The sequence below is a fragment of the Lontra canadensis genome, unplaced genomic scaffold (genome assembly GCF_010015895.1).
Source record: "Lontra canadensis isolate GAN:19392208 unplaced genomic scaffold, GSC_riverotter_1.0 scaffold23, whole genome shotgun sequence".
Lineage (NCBI taxonomy): Eukaryota > Metazoa > Chordata > Mammalia > Carnivora > Mustelidae > Lontra > Lontra canadensis.
Window position 1 is genome coordinate 17,690,612 of NW_022631017.1, and position 20,911 is coordinate 17,711,522.

The 20,911-nt window shown below is 36.6% G+C and overlaps 1 protein-coding gene across 3 annotated transcripts in view; it reads left to right on the forward strand.

Annotated features, from left to right (window-relative positions):
- The window catches only part of CLVS2 (clavesin 2), an 81,634-nt gene that overhangs the window by 51,348 nt on the left and 9,375 nt on the right, over positions 1-20,911 (forward strand). For 2 of the 3 annotated variants that reach the window (XM_032862436.1, XM_032862435.1), the window contains exons 5-6: positions 5,636-5,856; positions 13,034-13,158. In XM_032862436.1, coding sequence (XP_032718327.1) covers positions 5,636-5,856; positions 13,034-13,121 — 309 coding nt within the window. In that variant the 3' untranslated portion in view covers positions 13,122-13,158. Of the gene's footprint in view, positions 1-5,635; positions 5,857-13,033; positions 14,055-20,911 lie in introns of those variants that run through there. The other variant, XM_032862434.1, reaches the window with a different exon arrangement.

Consider the following 20,911-nt stretch of genomic DNA (forward strand, 5'->3'; position numbering starts at 1 on the left):
TTTAGCACAGTGCATGGTACATGATAAATGCTGAGCACATTTATCATTATGACTAGTAATATAGGTTTTAAGATGGATTTTAATACCCCTTATTTCATTTTATCCAAAAGGTTGGGAAGAGTAAATGTAGGAAGCCTGAGCTCCTATTTCAGAGCTGGGAAAACTAAGTCTGTAGATGGCTAAGTAACTTGCTTCCTCATTTACAGAACTGTAGAGTTGTAGAGCTAATATATGAATCCAAATATCTCCAGATTTAGTGCTATTTTTACCACTGTGCTGTGACCAATTTTCAAATGATTAGTTCCAAAATAAAATATGCTTTATGTAAATGTGTACTGAAGGTAATTTTTCATGTTTCTCAATGAATGAGAAGGCACTTCAGGTGTTTCTGAGCCTGTTCTGGAAACCTCATTGTGAGCATAGAGGAGAAATAATTGTTAAGTATGTGTTTGTATCAAACACTGAGCCAAAGGTCTTCTGAATATGAATTTGTTGAAATGTTCCGTAGTATAGGAGGAAGGCTTCTGTAAATAATTACAGTTTATATCAGGAATTGTTTCTACTGGTGAGAATCATATCAGTTTACATGTTAGACTTCAGAAAAATGTAATGATTTGCTTCACAAATAACACTTTCAAACTCTGTTTTATGAAGAGGTGATCAGGTGATCCAAAACACCTGCTGAGGCTTTTAGTACATATTATACTGGTGAATGCTTCTGTAGTAGTCACTCTATGCCACATGCTGTTCTAAGTACTTTACATATGGTAACTCATTTACTCCTTACAAGGAAGGCTCTAGGGGAAGCATTGTTATTTTTCTCCTTCTGTATATGGGAAAATGAGGCACAAAAGGTTAAGCAAATTGCTCTAAATCACAGCTAGGAGGTAGTAGAGCTGAAAATGTGGATTTGGGGGGAAGACCGTTTCAGACAGAGGGCATAGCAAAGACGAAGGTCCTCAGGTAGAAACATGTCTGGTATACTTAGCAAACAGCAAGAAGGCACAGAAAGCTTTCAGAATGAGCTACTGATTAGGGTAGTAGATGATGGGATAGAAGGGAATATGGTGGGCCAGATCATAGGGGGTCTTGTATTCCATTGCAAGGGTCTGGGCTTTCAGTCAGAGTGAAGTGAGAAATACTTGAAAGACTGAATACAAGGGTGACTTGTTCTGAGCACAGTGTACTGCTCTGTTGAAAAAGACTAAGGAGGATCAAGTCTAACCCCAAGCTCCAGGTTTGGGGTTATTTGATTGAATTAGATAATTTTGACAATGCCTAGAAAAATTCATGAATAGCATTATTCTAGATGGAAGTGAGGTATCTGAGCTTTGCCATTTTAATTAAAACTATATGACTTATAAATCTTCATAAGAGAAAATAGTTATAGGTTAAAACACTTTTGATTTCTACTTATATATAATCAATATAAAGTATAAAGCTATTATATTTCTTTACAGGTACTCCAAGTGATTCAGCATCATAATATTACTCAAACATTCTATACTTTAGATGCTACAAATCTGTGCTCTAAAAAACTGGCAAAGAAAAACCTAAGGAATAATTGTGCATCTTTTGTCACAAAAAGGAAACACCTGGTTCTTCTTCTTTTTCTTTTTTAATTAAATGAAATCTTTGAGTCTCTACCATATTGGAATGATGGGAATAGTAACCTTAGGTGGTAGAGGAATCCTTTCTCAAATTCTCATCAATATCTAGAATCTTTCTTTCCTTCTTTCTTTTTTTTTTTTTAAAGATTTTATTTATTTATTTGAGAGAGAATGAGAGAGAGAGCATGAGAGGGGAGAGGGTCAGAGGGAGAAGCAAGCTTCCTGCTGAGCAGGGAGCCCAATGCAGGACTCAATCCCAAGACTCCAGGACCATGACCTGAGCCACCTAGGCTCCCCTCTAGAACCTTTCATGTGGAATGAAACTTTCCATCCAGGATGGCTGCTTCTGACATCCTCACTGTTCAAGTCACTATTAGTTCCTTGAATTAAGGTCTCCTTCTGCTCCTGAGTTGTCTGTGAAAAAGGAAAATAGCATCTTCACTAAAGCTGGAACCCAATGCCTAGGCTTCAACCTCCATGCACTCTTCAGTTATTCCAGGGTTGTGGTCTTGTCACTCCCAAGAGCTGATAGGAAACAGGCTTCCTCACTGATTGGTGCAACTTTCTATCTGTTCCTCAATATGGTGGACTCTCTCATTCCCAAATGTATTTCTCTTTTCTGCCTTCCACTCAGGTGACCTACCATAATCTCTTCAATGGCACAGTGTAGAGAGATAAAATGAAAGTATTATTTAGCCTAAATTTTAGAATAGTAAGGTACTCTGAGGCAAGGGAGCCCACATGGGCAAGACTTCTTTCATGAAATGGTGACAGAGAAAAAAAATGTAAGGAGAAAAAAACAGCAAAACTTTAATAAATGAAAATCTTACAAGATATGGGAAGATAAGCCATGGGAATAATTAAAGGCAAAAGTCATCAGACAGAAGAAACATCCTCTGCAAATGTCCTGAGACAAATGTGTGCATGTTGTGTTTCAGCAGGGAGGAAGTAGTAGATGTGTTCAAAGAAGTTTATGGAAGGCCTTATAGGATTTACTCTAAGAGAAAGGAGAAGCCAGTGGGGAATTGTGAGCAGAATGACATCATCTGACTAACATTGTGACATGGTCATTCTGGCTGCTGTGTTGAGAACAGAGTGTAGATGGCAAGAGTGGAAGTGGGAAGAGCAATTAGAAGGTTAATGCAGTAATACAGTTTGTAGGATGATGGTAGCATGACTTAGGGTTATAGGGGTGGAACTGGTCAGATGTTCAGATTCATGATATATTTTGAGTGAAGAATCAAAAGGATTTACTGACAACTTAGAGAGGAATTAAGGATGAATTGAAGATTTTAGCCTGAGAGACCAGAAGCAGTCCTACCACTAACTGATGTTGAAAACAGGGAAGAGCTGATTTTTGGGAAGAAAGTTGTAGTTCAGCTTTGGATATAGTAAGTTTGAGATGGCCATTGACCTCTTAAATGGAGATGTCAAGTAGAGAGTGGAAATAGCAATATGAAGTTCGAAGGAATGATCTAGATGCAGTATATACATTTTCGGTGTGCGAACAATATTTAGGGCCCTAGACAGAATGAGATCACCAACGAGTAAGTACATTTAGAGAAGAGAATAAATCCAAGAACTGAAGTCTGGAGCTCTGTGACATTAAGATGTTGGGGTGATGAAGAATAATCAGCAAAAGAGATTGAAAAGAAGCATCTCTCAAAGTAGGAGAAAATCAAGAGATGCTGGGAATAAATGTTGCAATGACAAGAGTCATTTATATCCAATGCTGCTGAGAGTTCAAGAAAAATAAGGGCTGAGAATTGGACACTGAATTTAGCAATGAGAAAGAGCCTGACAAGAACTATCTTCATGCTCTACTGGAAAGCAAGGCCTAGTTTAGACTGGATTCCTGAAAAATAGGACTAGAGTATTTGGACAGTGAAACTACTCTTTTGATGAGTTTTGTAATAAATGAAAGGAGAGAAATAGTATAATAACTGGAAGTAGAAGTCTAGTCAAGAAGGTTTTGTGCGTCTGTTTGAGGGGGGATGGGAGGAGAGGGATTGGCAAGTTTTCTCTGATGGGAAAGATCCCCCATACAGAGGAAATTTGATGATATGAGAGAGACAGCAGAGAATTTTGCTTGAGCAATATAACTGAGTAGGAGAGAGGATGGCTTCTAGGACACAGGTGGAGAGGTTGGCCTTTGTAGAATTTATCTTTCCACTGAACTAAGAGCAGAGGCACAGCATACAGACACAGATGCTGGTGGGTGGGTCTCATCTGGTTGCCCTATTTTTTCAGTGAGAGAGGAAATAAGGCCAAAGCTGAAAGTGATGTTGAGGGAGGATGTAGCAGAATGTTATCAAGGAGAGAGGAAGTAGTGTGCTAGGATAAATCTCTAGGGATTTATTATGATAACTCATGCATGACTTGAAGAGGTTTCTTACATGAAGAAACACATCTAATGAAATAAAGTTGTATAACAAATAAAACAAGAGTTTCAGTTGTTAGAACTTAACTACCCCCCCACAAATTATTTTGATTTCTTATGAGAAGAACCTGTGTGTGTGTGTGTGTGTGTGTGGCAGGGGGGCTCTTGTGCTATGCAAAGAGGAGCAGGGATGTGTAAAGTTTGCAATTAACCTAATGTGCTTTGGAGCAGACAGCATCTTCCACCTCTGTAGGCTCCATATCAAATATTTCAGGTAGCTGTTTACTCTGCCTATGGTGGCCATTGACCTGCTGTCATCTGTTTTTAGTAGTCCATAATCTGTTGAAATTACTTGTTGATTTATAATTCCTGTCCCTATTACTTTGTTGGGTGTTATAGACTAGTTTTTCTTTGTTGTCCTATATATTTATTTCAGTGGACTCTGAAATGACAGAAAGCAAAGATAATTATGTTAGCCTGTTCATCATAAACTTCAGGTATGAGTCACTTAGAAACTATGACTGACTATTTCTAAGTGACTTATGAACTATAATCCTTAAATATTATATAAATTATATGAGATGATACAAGTGCTTTTTCAGGGAAGATTATCTACAGTTTTGAGATTGAAATGAAAGAAGAGAAAAGAGGTAAAATTTATGGAGAAACAAATCTTGAGTATGTACCTTGAATAATTTTTCAGTTTAAAGATTATTTATAAGAGAGAGAGAGCTGGGGGAGTGGCAGAGGGAGATTGAGAGGATGAATGCCAAGCAGACTCCACACTGAATGTGGAGCCTGATGTGGAACTTGATCACATGACCATGAGATCACAACCTGAACCAAAACCAAAGAGTCTGACATTCAACCAACTGAGCCATCCAGGTGTCCCAATGATTTTTTAGTTTCAAAAAAAAGCTCTAGGTAATACCAATAATTAATGTATACATACAGCTTTACATTTTCACTTTATTATTCCATTTTTATTTAAACAATAAGCATGGAAACCTCTAGTAGAGAAGATGCTGGCAGCATTATAGAATGTAAGTCCTTTGGGATGTAAACCTTCACTCAACCTTACATTATGATAATGCTAATTTGCTTTTATTTACATCAAACACTTTGAATTACAAAGCAGTAATTTAGTGGTTACAGTATTCTTATTTTTATTGATGATAAAAGAGAAAGCCATACTGGTAACAGCTTTTGGGCTTAATAACTTGGATAGGCTCTACAGTTGATGAGTCCCTTATGAGAATGGTCTATTTTAACAGCATTCATCATGCACATCGTTAGCTTTGCATAACTAACGTCAAGATGATGTACAGATCAACATGCCCATTGGATTCTGCTCATGTCTTCACTATAAAGTAGGAAACCAAATTTCAGTTTCCAGCTTTTTAACCCAACCACTATCTGACTTTCTAGGAACTACCTAAGATTCCTATGCCTCAGGATTTTTATATGACATATTAGGATAACAGTACCATCCCTGTCTGTTTCACAGATGGATGAAGGGCTTAAATATTTTAACAGACATGGAAAAATCTTGTTTTTGCTGTTCCTAGCCTCACTTCCTCCTCCTAGCATTTGGATGGTATTTATTCTCCTGTGTGTTTCTCCTCTCCCCTTCTTGTATTTGTAGATATTTTTGCATGGTAACAACCTGAACAGTCTACACCAACTAATTCATCCTGAGATCCTGCCTTCTGAGTTTGGAGGAATGCTGCCCCCTTATGACATGGGAACATGGGCAAGAACACTGCTAGACCACGAGTATGATGATGACAGTGAATACAATGTAGACTCCTACAGCATGCCCATGAAGGAGGTGGAAAAGGAACTCTCTCCCAAGTCCATGAAGAGGTATGCTGGAGGTGGCTGGGAAGTGAGCTGTAGCCAGTGTGGGGATGCCCCAAGTGAACTCCAGGGGAGTTCTCTTGGGGAGTATATATTCAGTGGGATTTTTAAATCCTTTTATGTCCCCATGATTAGACATCTAGGAATTTTGAGCCAAAGATAAAGTCATTCAAGGCAATGTCAACTCAGTTTTGTTCCATGTTCAGAGACAATCTGGCAAGGCTGTTAGGGATCACCAAATCTAGTGGATTTTCTAACTGTACCTTTAGAGTTCTGGAGGAGTACCTTAGGCCCAGCGGGTGGGTTGAGGACAGTGCCCATCTCCACAATGAGAACAACTCTTCTTCTATCTAAGCAATTTACTAGACTTTTGTATAAAATTTTATTTGAAGAAAGGGATCCATAGCACACACACACACACACACACACACACACACACATTTCAAACAGTACATTTAAAACATATATTCTCTTCAAGTATCTCAGTCCTATTTATTTAAAACATATATTCTCTTCCAGTATCTCTGCCCTGTTTCTGATTTAAAGGTCTAGCCCTTCCTGGGGCAAAACAGTCTATTTTCCTACAGCTTTACTCTTTATAAAGTTCATTTTTGAGTGAGATTCTGATTCCTCGCTTTGACTCTCATGGTATTTTTATGCCTGTTTTCTTTTATAGTCAATGCACGTTTATTGAACACATGCTCTATAATGGATACTTCCCTAGGTGCTTTGGATTCCCTGTGAATATATACATATCCAGCCATAGCTCAGTGGCGATGGAGGATGGGGGAGTTGCTGAACATGCCCAAATGCGTGACTGCCTCTGAGTTTGCCTTCTGTAGCGAACCAAAAGATATCTAATTCTCAGGCTCCCCCAGGCCACAGCAACCTAGAGTTCACTTGGATAATAGCAATGAATATTATTTCTCTGTTCATTTCCCACCACAGAAATATAAGAACACTCCCTATAAGTCTCTTTTCACCTAGACCAGGGAGAATCCAGGCATCACCCCTATCATCCTTCACACTGTCTTGTATCTTTCTCTGATGAAAACCTATGGTCCTTTGGTCATACTTATGTTCATGCAGGGCCACCACTGTCCTCAGAGGCAGGCCTTCTTGTGCTGCTGATGCTGTTGCTGCTACTGTTGTTGGTGTGTGTGATGTTCTCCTCTCCCCAGGCTGCTCCATGATGCCTTGGAGAGAAAGGAAAGGCTGGAGACATCTCCTGCTTTAATTTCTCCACGAATCAACAACCTTATGTGTAAGCCAAGTCTGGGCTTCTCAACTCCTTTCTCTTTAAAGGGCTTCTTACTGTGAGTTCTATGCTCCCCTATCAAGTCAGTCTATGGATGGGCTCTCAGAGGAGTCTGCTAAGTGCTAAAATTTATATTAAAAATTGTATGTGTATGTGTGTGCAGGTGTAGGTATTTTGTGCATTTTTCTGGAGGAAAAGAATATATTTCATCAACTTCTCAAAAAAGTTTTCTAAAACAAAAATATTTAAAAGACAGTTGCCTAAAAATAGCTTCCTTCCTGCCTCTTTTTTTTTTTTTTTTTGAGATTTTTATTTATTTATTTGAAAGAGAGAGAAAGCAAAGGGAGGGGCAGAGGAAGAAGCAGACTCCCTAACAAGCAGGGAGCCCAGTGTGGAGCTTGATTTTAGGATTCTGTGATAATAACCTGAGCCAAAAGTAGATGCTTAACCGACTGAGCCACCCAGGTGCCCCAGAATAACTTTCTTCTAATAAAAATAATAATCCTAACTGTTGTTACAATCTGTGATTTACTATGTACTTATCATGAGTCTCAGGCCCTATCTACGTATTTTTTTGTAACATTAATTTATTTTATCCTCACAGCAACCCTGTTAAACAGATGTTGTATCCTCAAAGTCACATAGTCTGTAATTAGTGGACCCGGGTTCCGATCCATGAGGTATAGAGTAAACCTTCCTTGTCTGCCCTCTGAGACAGCACAATGTAAAGCTGTCACCCTGGAACTAAGCTACATAAGGATTTGGAAACAGCTGTCATAGGTGATCCCTGATCTTTGCCTTTACCAGCAAACAATGCTCAATGCTCATTTCCTTCAACCACTTCTGCGGCTTGTTTGCTAACACGGTCCTTTCCGCAGAGCACATGTCTCTCCGCATCTTCCACATCCTGGGTGTATCCTCTCACCTGCAGCCTGCATGTCTGCCCTCCTCCCAAACTTCGTACCTGGTGTCTTGGCCTCTACCCTTCCCCTGCTCCCCTGGCTCCAACTTATCACCCATATGGCAATCTAAAACATCTCTTAAATTTTAGTCAGATCATTTCACGTCTCTGCTTTAAATTTTTTAACGACTGCTGGTTATACAGTGAATGAAATCAGTTCTGTAACATGGCTTCCAAAGTGCTCTATGATCTGATCCCACCCCCTCACTCCTCTAAGTGTATCCTACCGTCTCTTTCCTCTCTTTCAGCCACAATCTCCTTTCTGCTCTTGCAGCCTTCCGCTCCAGCTTGTTCCTCTCTAAAAGCCTTTCCACTTGTCCCTACTGCATGGTGCTCTTTTCCTGCATCTCCCAATCCAAAGTCACCTCCCTGAGAGAGTGGTTAGGTCTTTATCGACCACTAGGTCTTAATCAACTCTACTTCCTCCTCATTCTTGTCTCTCCCTATCAGTCGCTTCCTTTATTTTCTGCCTGCCAAATGATTCATTTTATTTAACGTGATGTCCGCTCCCCATATTTAGGCTTCATGAAGACTTCAGTGACTTTGTCTATCCCATTCTCTGAATCTCCAGCACCTGGAGTAGAGCCTAAAACACAGAGGGTGCCCACTTGGGACCAGTGGAGTGAATGAAGGAACACTCTGCTGTCTGTCAGTGGCCCCTTTTAAGTGAGAACAACTTGAATAGGTGACATCTGATGCTATCACTACTTACATCTAAGTTCCAGAACCCTAGCTTTGCGCCCCCCCACCCCCATCCCCTCACCCACGTTGGCTTCCTTTCGTTTCTGTTGACTCTGCTGCTGAGGTTCAGGCAGCTAAAGCACATTGCTGACTCATACTGAGCTCCCTAGCACTAGAAGGTTCTTTACTTATAGATCCGTACCCTCATAATTCTCTTTTTGTGTTTAGCTTCTTCTTTCAAGCAGATAATTTTAATTGATTAACACCATCTTGTTAGATTTGGCTCAGTCTGTCCACCTTTTGAAGTCTTTTTGGATCCTGATTTTCTTCTCCAATTAATTAGGCCATTCTGTCCTCTGCAGACTTGGCTCACAGCACGTTGACCTCCCCAACCTGGAGTTTCTTGCTTCTGACGTAGATTGATTAGAATTTCAGACATCCTTTGTTTGGTGTACATTTTGTATCATATGAAGCTTTTCAGGTTCTGTCTGAAAACTTGTGAAGAATGAGCTTAAGAAAGTTATTTCATTCAATTCTCACCTTCTGTGTGTCAGGGAGTGCCAGTTCCCCATCAAGGATGGGAGAGAATTATTCCTAATTTTCCCCTTGCTCTCCTCTCCTCCATTTCCCCCCCCCCAGTTTTGTAATATCATTAGATTGAGAGGGAGAAAAATCATTCCTTCACCACAGACTTGTAGATATTTCCTCCTTCAGAATTAAGTAGGTGTGTGGGAAGAAGGGTTTGTTTTCCTGGGTCAATTTGTGGAGGAATAGCATGGTCACATGAAAAGAAACAAAGTTCAGTAGATTGTGGGGGCCTTATACTAGGGGAACATCTTTTACCTTCTGTCTCTACTACCTAGGGTAGTGCCTGGGATAGGCACATAACAGCTGCAGTGAGCAGCTATTATATTAGATATCAACATTATATAGATATTAACATTGCTATTGTAATATGAACTCTGAGTTTATTGAATAATATTCAACACCTATTGTTACTACATGTCAAATTCCATCTAATGTTTTGTATATATTGACTTCTTTGCTTCTGTAAACAATTAATCAGGCAGTGCTATTCCCCTTTCATTGGTGAGGAGACCCAGATACAGAGAGGGTAAGTATCTTCCACCTGGGACATAGCTGCAAAGTAACGCTGCTAATATCTGAAAACAGGCCACATGATTCCATAAGTCATCTCCCTAAGTGCTACTATTTGCTATCTGCCAGAATCTGTGCTGCAGTTTATGCATGCATTATTGAATTTGATCCTCAGTACATCTGTATGATGTGGGTTATTTTTCTCCATCTTGTAGTTAAAAGAATAAAATCTAGGAAGTTTAAATAGCTTCCTCTCGGTCACAACTGCTAGCAAATAACAGAACTGGAATAGGAATCTCCTTCTGTCCAAAATCTATCCTCTTAAACACGAAAGTATAGTGCCATATTGTGGATGCACAATAAATGAAAAAATGATATCTGAATAATTAAACTTAAGTGATTGGATTCCATGAAAAAAAAAAATACAAGTTATTCATTGCAAAGACAGCAGAGGCTATGTGGAGACCGCTGAGGTACGCTATGAGTTAATGATAAACAACTCCTTTTGTTGCAGTGGAAACAGAACAATGCACTGACAAGTCGTGGTCCTCCATAAATAGCCCTGCTGTTTTGGATAAGACAGAAAAAAAAAATCTGGACTAAAATAACAGTACATCTGGGACAATTAAATACTAAAAAAAAAAAAAAAAATCTTAATCAGAAATCATTTCTGCCTGGCTTGTTTTATTGAGGAATTATTCTACATATGGTGCCAGTATTCATCATCCAACAATTCTGATACTGGTCGTGCATGAGAAAAGCAAACTAGGAATTTAGTCGCTGGTTGATAGTGCACTATAATTTAAAATATTTCATTAAAATCACCATACCCTCTAATCATTTTTTTTAATAGTCAAGGAACATAAGGGTTTAAAAGATTGTGTGTGGGTGTGTGTGCCCATGTGTGTGCATGATATATGTTTTAATAGAACCTTACAACCAATGCCTAAATTCTGTTCTTTGTGCTGTCTGAAGAGCTTTGGTGTGTACTGATTGATATTATTAGGATATGCATCAACATTTACAGAATAAATCTAACTTTGTGAGAATTTTAAAACCTGTTTTCTATTAAGAATTTCTTTTTTGGGGGCACCTGGGTTGTGCAGTCGGTTAAGCATCTGCCTTCTGTTCAGGTGGGGTTGAGCCCCACATCAGACTCCCTGGTCTGCGAGGAGCCTGCTTCCCCTTCTCCCCCACTGGGTGCTCTCTAGCTCTTTCTCTGTAACCCAGTAAATAAACAAAACCTTTATAAAAAGATAATTTACTTTATCTTTATTACTCTTAGTTTTAAATGCTTAACACCAAACTTCTTTCAATATTGGAAACTGTTTCTTGGATAGAATTGAGATATTGAGATTCGGTTGTGTAACAGACTCTGTAATAGATCTTGTGTTCACCGTAAGGAGAAAAACTGATGAAGTCCCGCTCATGGAACTTGTAGTTGAGTGGGTACCAGTTGTCAAGTTAATATTTCAGTACAGAACATTCAATGAACTTTTTTTGTGATTTAGCACAGATTTTTCTTGGGAAATAATTCTTTTTAGTTGAACCTAAGTAAAATAGTGGTAAAGCTCTAATTCCTAAGTGTTTTGTACAATTGTCCACTGTGTTAAAATGTGTTTTATTCATGAGATAAAGGATTTTTCCTAAGATAAATTATTATTGCATTTAAAAGTGATACAAAATCTTTTATTCCTCCTACTCTTCTTCCCCTCCTCCCTCTCCTTTTCTCTCTCACTCACTCTCACACATCTGCTAATTCAACTTTAGTTGCTCTCCTTTCTGATATAGACATATATAACCTATTATTGAGACAAAATAATGAAAATGACTTAGGAAATAAAACATTCTTGTTTTAATGCCCTCGCCTTCCTTTTTGTTCCCTCTTTGGAATCAAATTTAAGTTTATTTAAATGAATGAGTCAATTAATCAGTTAATCCTATAATTATTTTTGCTTTGATAATTAGTTCCATTGTTGTTCTTTTTCATTAGAATGTGCAGTTGTATTTTAGCTTATAGTCTTTCTTTTTGAGAGTTAATGAGGTTTGCTAAGAGGCATATTGCCACAGCAATAGCCAATTGGCTGGAATGCAGCAGCAGGGGAAAAATTCATTACTGAGGAGAATTTTAAAAGGGCAGCTGCTTCTTTAATGCCATAGCTATTAAGAAAGCAGTTTCCTGCCATAACAGTAGCATGTTTCATTGACTTTCCTCCTTCCCAGTTTCATGTTGTTTTCTAATGATGAATTGAGATATAATTCCTACCTACTATCAAAAGTGGGTGTAAGGAGTTCAAATTATTTGTTCTCCTAATCAGAAAGTTTCTCTGCCTATATAAGAGGGTTTTTTTTTTTTTTTTAAAGGTCTTAAATCGTTCCCTGAAATTTTCCAGAATAAAACTGACTTTATTCAGGTGTTCTAGTGGGAAATTTAACAAAAACTCTCAAATTTTGATTTTTTTTTAATGTGGTCATTAGAAATAAAAAATGATGGCTAAAAGAATGCACATTCATGTTGAATTTGTTTCACTGAGTTTTTTTTAAGATTTATTTATTTATTTATTTGAGAGAGATAGAGGTTGCATGCAAGCTGGGAGAGGGCAGAGGGCAAGGGAGAGAGAGAGAGAAAGAGAGAGAATCTCAAGCAGGCTCCATACCCAGCATGGAACCCAGAACAGGGCTATATCTCATCACCCTGCAATCATGACCTGAGCCAAAATCAAGAGTCCTGGCTTAACCAGCCTCAGATCATAGAGTTCTTTAAGTCAGGAATCAAGACTCCTATCATTTCTATTTCATTTCTTATAGAAGTAGTTTCACTGTAATAATTTCCCACTTGGAGATGTTCTATCATCATCCATCTGTCCTATACTATAAATTCTCACTTTCAATGAAGAGACTCTTGATCAGTTGTGAAGAGGAGAACTTAAGCCTATTATGGTTCATTTAGAAAACTTTCCTGCTCGTTACTCTATTTAGAGCTCAAAGGGGATTGTTTTCTCCCTCTGATAAAAAACCCACTGTAAATATATCCCTCCCTAAACATGCAGCATTCCCAGTTCATAAATCTCTTGTTGAAGGGAAGATAATCCTCATCTGTGAGAGAAGTAATAATGGAGAAAAGGCAGAGAAGGGAACGTGATTATTTGGTAATAACCCACTGACATTGGCCTTATCATTTCCAGATCCCAATCGGTAGTGGATCCTACAGTATTAAAACGCATGGATAAAAATGAGGAAGAAAACATGCAGCCTTTGCTTTCCCTGGACTGATAACTTCTCTGCACTCCCCATGGATTAGGAATGGAAGGTACTTGTTTTCAGCAACAGGGACAGCACTATGGAGGAATGACTAGCTGGAAACTTATTTATTCATGTTAATGTAGCATAATATAAAATAAGGCATTGGGCTTTCCCATTCGCTTGAACCATGGGTGCCCTGGTCTGGAGTTAAAGAAAAAAGTCAATAATTTATTCTGTAAGTGCCAAGTTCTTTGTAAATATACTGTAATCTTCACGTCAAGTTTGTAAACTTTGGTAGTAACTGAAATTGGAAAAGATTGGCTCATGAGTCCATGCCAGTGATATGAACTATAACAAAAAACAGAAAAGACACATATACAATGGAAGCTAATTAAATGTAGCCCTGTTTCCTATTGAAGCCATATTTCAGCTCTCATAGTGATTGTTACAATGTTTTTCTCTGAAACTGTCATATTCCAATGTACTTTTACTGGACACAGGTAACTAGATGATTCTAGGAAATTAGTATGATAAATGTCTAGTGATTTCCTGTCTAGTGATTTTCATTTCACAGAAAATGTGTCCTAGTGACTATCACTGGCCTTGAATTTTGGAGACAAGGAATGGCAGAGGAGCTGGTAAACTAAACACTTGAACTCTTCTATGTTGTTTAATTTCTGGAGTCTTGTGAAAAGATGTTTCCCAAATTAAGATGTGGAATTCTGAAAACGAGTGGATTTTTTTTTAAATTGCTGTCTTCACAGTGTGTCTTTTATTTGAGATCCTATTGTATCCATGTCTGATGTATTTTAAGGACATTTTCCCTAAAAAACTCTTCAACAAAGAGAAAGAGAACTCATACGTGAATAGTGTTTTGACAACTAACTTTGGACATAAAATTTGCCATGTACAGATAAGGGGCTAATTTCTAATTCTTGTGCACTGGTTGGAAATATATATATATATATATATATATATATATATATATTCACATGCACATATATATTTTTATTGAGCTCTAATAAATCCTTGATGTGACAGGCTTATAAAATAAATCATACATATTCAATGGTCTTAGAGATTATAAATGATTACATGAGATACTAACTCTGGAAAACTGCTTCCACTAAAGTTAATGAAAATGAGGTATACTAAAACAGACTTTCAGTGAACCTGTTTTAAGGGAATTTTAATTTGATTTGTAATGCAATCTTGAGTCTGTGCCATTTTAGTGAAATATATTTTTCCTTCATAAAACAACAGTTCTCAACATAATGTAGGCAGTACCAGGTGACCAAGAGTAATATAATTTCTCTCAAATTCAAGTTAATTATCTTAATGGTCCTATAAGTACAGATTTTCTTTTCAGAAAAGATTGAAAGAACATACTGCATCCATAAGACATAATGAAAGCATCTGAGGGAATCTGAGATAGCATATTATAGTTTAAATCTAGATGTGGAATCCTTATGTTAGTTTTTATTTCATAAAAATTCTACAATTATAGAACATTTTAAAAATCTTACTTTAAATTTCAAATTCCAGTGTGAAAAAGCAAGATTTTTACCACCTTTTCAGAGTGCTAATTTTTGAGATTGAAAATTTACCACTGAAATATTCTTTTGAAAGAAAAATATCTCAAGGAACTCTTGGAAACCAACAGAAATAAAGGCATGTAGCTGCCTTTATATATTCTTTAGCCAAAAGCTTCAAAAATTCCACTTACAGTTCTATACCAAAAATCTTAAAATCAAAATCAGTACATCAACTTGCAGTATCACGAATGGACTATCCAGTGTTGGTAAAAATACATAAACATATGTAAGTAATAGGATTAAAATATACCTTAAAAATGCCAACCTTAAATCAAGTCTGGAAGAATAACAAGTGTCAGGCCCTCTGCTCTACCCACAAATATTATAGAGATCAGAATGAATTGGAGATAAAAAGCCACAACAACTCTTATCTTTGTAAGTACCCTAGCCATAGGATTCTTATATTTTGGCCTACCTGACATACATTTTATAGTCTTGGACTTTATATATGATAGAAGCAAGTGTTAGGCAATATAATGTATTAGGATAAAATAGAAACAAAGTACAGAAAGATGGTCAACTTTTCATTCTCCTGTGTTTCTCTTGATATACATTGTTTATTGCCAATTTTTAGAATTCTACCAGCTTCAGATGTCAACTAGCATAGCCAGCTTCTTTCCCCTCTCATAAGGGTAGTGTCATAAGGTATAAAAATAACCAGAAGGGCATATTTTACGTGTATACCTGTCTAATTATGATTCCCATCATCTCCCTTACCCAACATTTGGAAATTTTACATCCCGTTGCTATGTGTCTGCTCTTCTTCAAATGAGCAATTGAGAATTGGCTGCATTGTGTAGAATATTTTTAAATGAATGAACAAATTACAATGATGCCTTTTGAAATTGCTTTATCTAATTCAATCTGTAAGTAAACTCATTGTCCAGGAATGTTTTTGGACCTGCTTAGTCAAAGGATATTTGATCAACTTTATAAATTTACCTTCCAGAATCAGCTAACTAGCAGCATTTAGGGATATTTTCCGCTAGTATTTCCTGTTATGTAGCTATGTCTGTTGTCACATAACTTAGTAAATAAGTACCACTATCTGTCATTTTAATTGTGATAGTGCTCGCTCTCTCTCTGTTTTGTGCATGCATATGTGTGCACACACGGCTGTTTGCCCTAATGAATTTGCCTATTTTGAAATCTATGCTTTCCTTCATAGCTGTCTTGTTAAAAGGATTACCACATTTGATTTGGAACGGACCAGTCATTCCTGCTTCTCTCACCCTGCCTGTTCCACCAGCTCTTTCTTATATCCTTTCTTTCTTCCATTGTTTCAGGGGCAGCTGCTTCCAAAGCTGGTTTAAAAATAAATCACTTTCCTTTTATGGTCAGTGATATTTGCACACATTTTTGCCTGATATCTTCAAAGAAAGAGATTATCGTGAAAATACACTCTAAGAAATATGAAGAAGTGCCTCTTTAAAAATGAGATAAAGCAGTGCTACTAGAATATGGATTCTATTTGTAGTCTTCTCTTATAAGTAAATACACGCATCTAAATCATAAGTGTGAAACTTTGAACATTCCCAGACAGCTTTAAGTCCTTATTGCATCAGCTCAACACCATAATTTGAAGACATTATTTACAAATCTGACATTACACTAGAACAATATACAAGTCTTTGCAAGGACGTTTTTGAAGTGGGCATGCATGACTTCTTTTATTTCAGTAATAGTTTGCATAGTGTAGGCAGACATTCCTTAAGTCTTTTCCCATAAAATGCTTGTTTATTTTACAGGACTGAAAATTCATACATTCCTAAGCAGGAAAGCCAAGGAGCTAGGTTCTCTTTAATATTGTTAACTAGGTCACATTGTTAAATTAAACATTTGAAGTTTCTGTAATATTCCTGAGGGAGCAGAGGTCCCTTTAATGCATCAAGAAAATGGAGCATTGTTTTAGGCCTTGGGGAGCATGTTTATCACTCACAAAAAAAAAAAAAAAAAAAAAAAAAAAAAAAATCCTTAGTGCCATGGCATTGTATCTCCAGAAACCAACTTCCTTTCCTTCTCCAAACAACATAAAGGTTTATGGATATGTCTGTGGTCCTTGAGAGAAATTATATCAAGAAAACCTGCTGTGAGGCTATGTACACTTCCATTGCTTTATCTAAATGTCTAACTGGTCTGGTTAATACCTTTTTTGATTATTTTGTGTGTATTTTTTAATGGTTACTTGAAAAGTTGCCATCAGCCATGAGGAGTTTTTAGAATGATTTTCAACACATAAAATAAAAGGAGCAGAGCTCTGGCATGATATTTGAATTTTTCAGATATAGTATCATCAAAAAGCTCATAGGCATATATTCCATTTAAATATGCTATATAGCTATATGGCCTAAAAATAGTAGTACATTTTAAATTTATGAGGCCATTAGATCATGTAAGAATCAGCAAGCTGTATAAAATATATTTGGCACAAAAGTAGAAGATTGGTTAATTATTCAGGATGTATAATTATCTTCAGTAGTAAAAAGAATTTGTTTCTTCTTTGTTTTAGTTGAAAAACTGGTTTTCAATATGCGATTGGAACTATTTAGCACTATCTACTATTTGAAAGGTGACAAGTAAGAATACAAAAGGAAGCTTGACTTTGAAACATTATTATATCACGATCTTCATGGCTTAGAGACATAATTTTTCACAAATTCACGTTTTGATTTGATAAACATCCATAGGTTAACCCCACACATGGAGATACTGTTAGGAAGTCTATTCTGTGATGAGTGTGGAAATGTATTCCTTTGGATTGTGGGGAACTTTTATTTCATAAAATAAATGTATAAGAGCAATTCTGTGGATTGAAATAGCCAAATTGTACTATTTTTCAAAGATGGAGGATGCAAATGATACTGTTGAAATTAAAACAAAAAAAGTATAGATTATGTACTTTTATAGTAGAGAGTGAATATTGTTACAATGAAGAAGGTGTTTGGTCAGTATTGGACTAGTTTCAAGTTTCAATACAAATATCTGTGTCCTTAATGATATCAATATCATTTATTTTGTCAAAACTATTTTTGTGGTGAATGAGAGGGACCTAGATGAAAAATCGAAATAAATGTTAATGGAACTTTTAAGAGTGAACCAATTCTCAATAATTTTAAAAAATTGCAGTGGATGATAACTGGTTTACATACAACAGAGATTTCAAGCACTGTCTTCGTTCTAATCCAGTTTTCAGTTTTCAACTTATTTAAAAGATAAATAAAATTCCAAAACCAAATAGTTTTTGTTTTCAAAACTGTTCATAAAAAAAAACAAGATGTCTAAAAGGTAATTATACAAGTCCTTGATAAGGATATAAACACACTGTTTACTATTTGAGGGAGCTATTTATTACAATACAATAGTATAACTAGTATAATAAAATTTTTGAATAAATATGTATTTCTGCTTTTAAAAAAGCATTCATTTTGCATATGGTGAACATTGAATTTGATAGTACTGGATCTGTTGCACCTGTGAAATGTAAATTTCTAAAATGTCATCTAAAAATGGACAATAACTATTTCTTAAAGAAATTTTAGTTAGCTATTTAGGTTAGAATATCTGAGATTTTTCTGACACTTCTATTTTTGGAGCTTAAAGGAGTAACAGAATTCATTCAATCAAAATGTCATTTTTTAGTATTCTATAACTTTTAGACAAGATTTCAAGGGATAGTATGAATGAAGAAGTAAATCAACATTTAAGTTGCATATAGCAATGGGAATGACCAGTAAATATTTCGCTCTTTGTGTGAAGAGTGGCATTAAAAAAATAAAATAAAGTTATGGCATTACACATAAATTCAAAATTATAAAAAAGCACTGATTTCAATAAATTCTATTAAAAATACCCCATTTTTCAAAATATAAAATAAAGTTATTCAGCCTGACTTGAAATAAACACTCAATAAATACACATTTGTATCTTCTGTGAGTTTCCCTCATTTAACCTACCCGTAGATGAAAAGTTATCTAATGAGGGAAAAGAGACTTTTTTTTTCCAAAAGATTTAATTTATTTAATTGGCAGAGAGAGAGAAAGAGAGAGAGAGAGGGAGCGTACAAGCAGGGGGAGGAGCAGAGGAAGAGGGAGAAGTAGGCTCTCCACTGAGCAGGGAGCCCAATTCGGAACTTGATCCCAGGACCCTGGGATCATGACCTGCACTGAAGGAAGTCATTTAACCAACTGAGCCACCCAGGTGCCCTAATGAGGGAAAAGAGACTTTTACCTAGAACACTCTTTGGTACATTTTATGACTTTCTCTGGCTCGAAGGCAGATGACTTCCCTGTAATCAGCTTTTGAAATTATCAAGAATCATTATTGCAGCCTCTTTGTGAAGCCATATCAGGAGGAGGCTATGTTTCTAGTAGCTACTGAAGAAGCATCTTGAGTGGGAGTAAACCTAGGGCAACCAGAGCATGCATAAAAAGCCAGAGATATGGAATTCACTCCTCACTAAAAAGTGCATTTAAGTGTATTGAAGTATACTAAAGTGTACATGCAGAACATGACTTCAAAATGTCAAGGGTTTCTGTTATCAAGAGTTAAATACTTGGCCAATAAAAAGAGTCTATGAGTACACGATGGTCAGGGATCTGATGTGTAGTCTGTCTTCACACAGGAATAACATCAGAAACCCTGTCTCTGAGTATCACTTCTCTCTGAAAATAGATATGACTATGCTCTCTTCTTCCCCCCCACCTTTTTTTTAACTGGAATCATAAAATTATCAGACAGAAACCACAAACACTCTGTTGTCTTTTAAGAAAAAATGTGACATTATATACATATAAACATAATTCACTCAGTTGCATAGGATTGCTTGTTGATTTATATATTTTTACCTGAAAGTTTTTCAAAAATACATAAGATTCTAGTGCTAGAAAATTATGAAAATTCTTTTGGATCTGCCATTCATGGAGAAGACCAGTAATATATTTCCTTTGAAATCATGTGTCTAAACATTTCTCTGTAATGAACATCTCACTTTAACATTTACAAAAAAACCAAACTTGTCTTCTTTCGTCCTGAACCTGCTTCTCCTTTAACCTTTCGATCTCCCTAAGTGTCAACTCAACCTTCCAGGCTCCAGGGCTGAAAACTTTTCAATCATCCTCTTTCTCCTGTCTTTCTCTCTCTTTCAACCACATCTAAAATCAGCTAGCTCATACTGTGGTCTCTCCTTCAAAATGTAATATCCACACTCTGACCACTTCTCTAACCATGAAATCATTACCCTGTTGCAAGACTTCAGCATTTTCCATCTAGAATATTTTAATAATCTGAAAACTAATCTCTTTACTTCTGCCCTTGGCCCCTAGAGTGGATTTATAACACTTTAGCAAGAGTGAGCTCAGATAATTTCACCCTTCTGAAAGCCTGCAAGAATAAAAATCAATGTCCTTATAGTAGAGACTGAGGAGAGTTGGTAGTGAAGTCTGTAAGCACCAGCAGAGCAGAATAGCATATTTTCTGACTGAGTTGGGCTTTCACCTGTATCATGCAAAAGTAATTGTTAAATACTTTAATTTCTTGCTTTTAAAGTTCTACCTTCTCACCCCTGACCTTGACTTTTCTTAGAGATTTCTTAAGAATATTTCTTCTACTCTATTCTCTTGCCAAATTGTCATCCTTGCTGTGCCAAGAGTTTGCCAATCATCCTTCTAGCTCAGAACCTTTGCACTTTTGTTCCTACTTCCTCTTTCCAACCCCCCCCCATATCCAGATAGTTCATTCCCCCAGGTCCTTCATCTTTGTTAAAATGTCACCTTCTTAGAGAGAATGCTCTAAGTTTTCATACTTAAAATTACATGGCCCTATGGTTCTTCACACTTCCCTTTTCTACTCTTTTCCTTCCCCATAGCTTTTATCATTTTCTAATATTCCACATAGCATATATTTTTGTTTATTTTACACTTTTTCTTAATAGAATATGAACACACAAGCAGGGATTGTGTGCCTTAATAGTGCCTGGAATTTAGTAGCAAATCCAAAAACATTTCATGAAGATCTTCATTAGTTTCACCATGTTATGTTATGTAGTAGCCAGTAGTATGCATTTAAGGAGAAGTGTTTTTTTTTTTTTTTCTTAATAAGAAACATCTTTTTGTTATTCATCTTCAAAGGGGAAATTTTCCCCTCTGATGATGATGGAAACATGAACCAAAAATTATGTTCCATTCTCCCTCAAATCTGGTGTCCACCCCAGGGCCCAAGTTTTATATT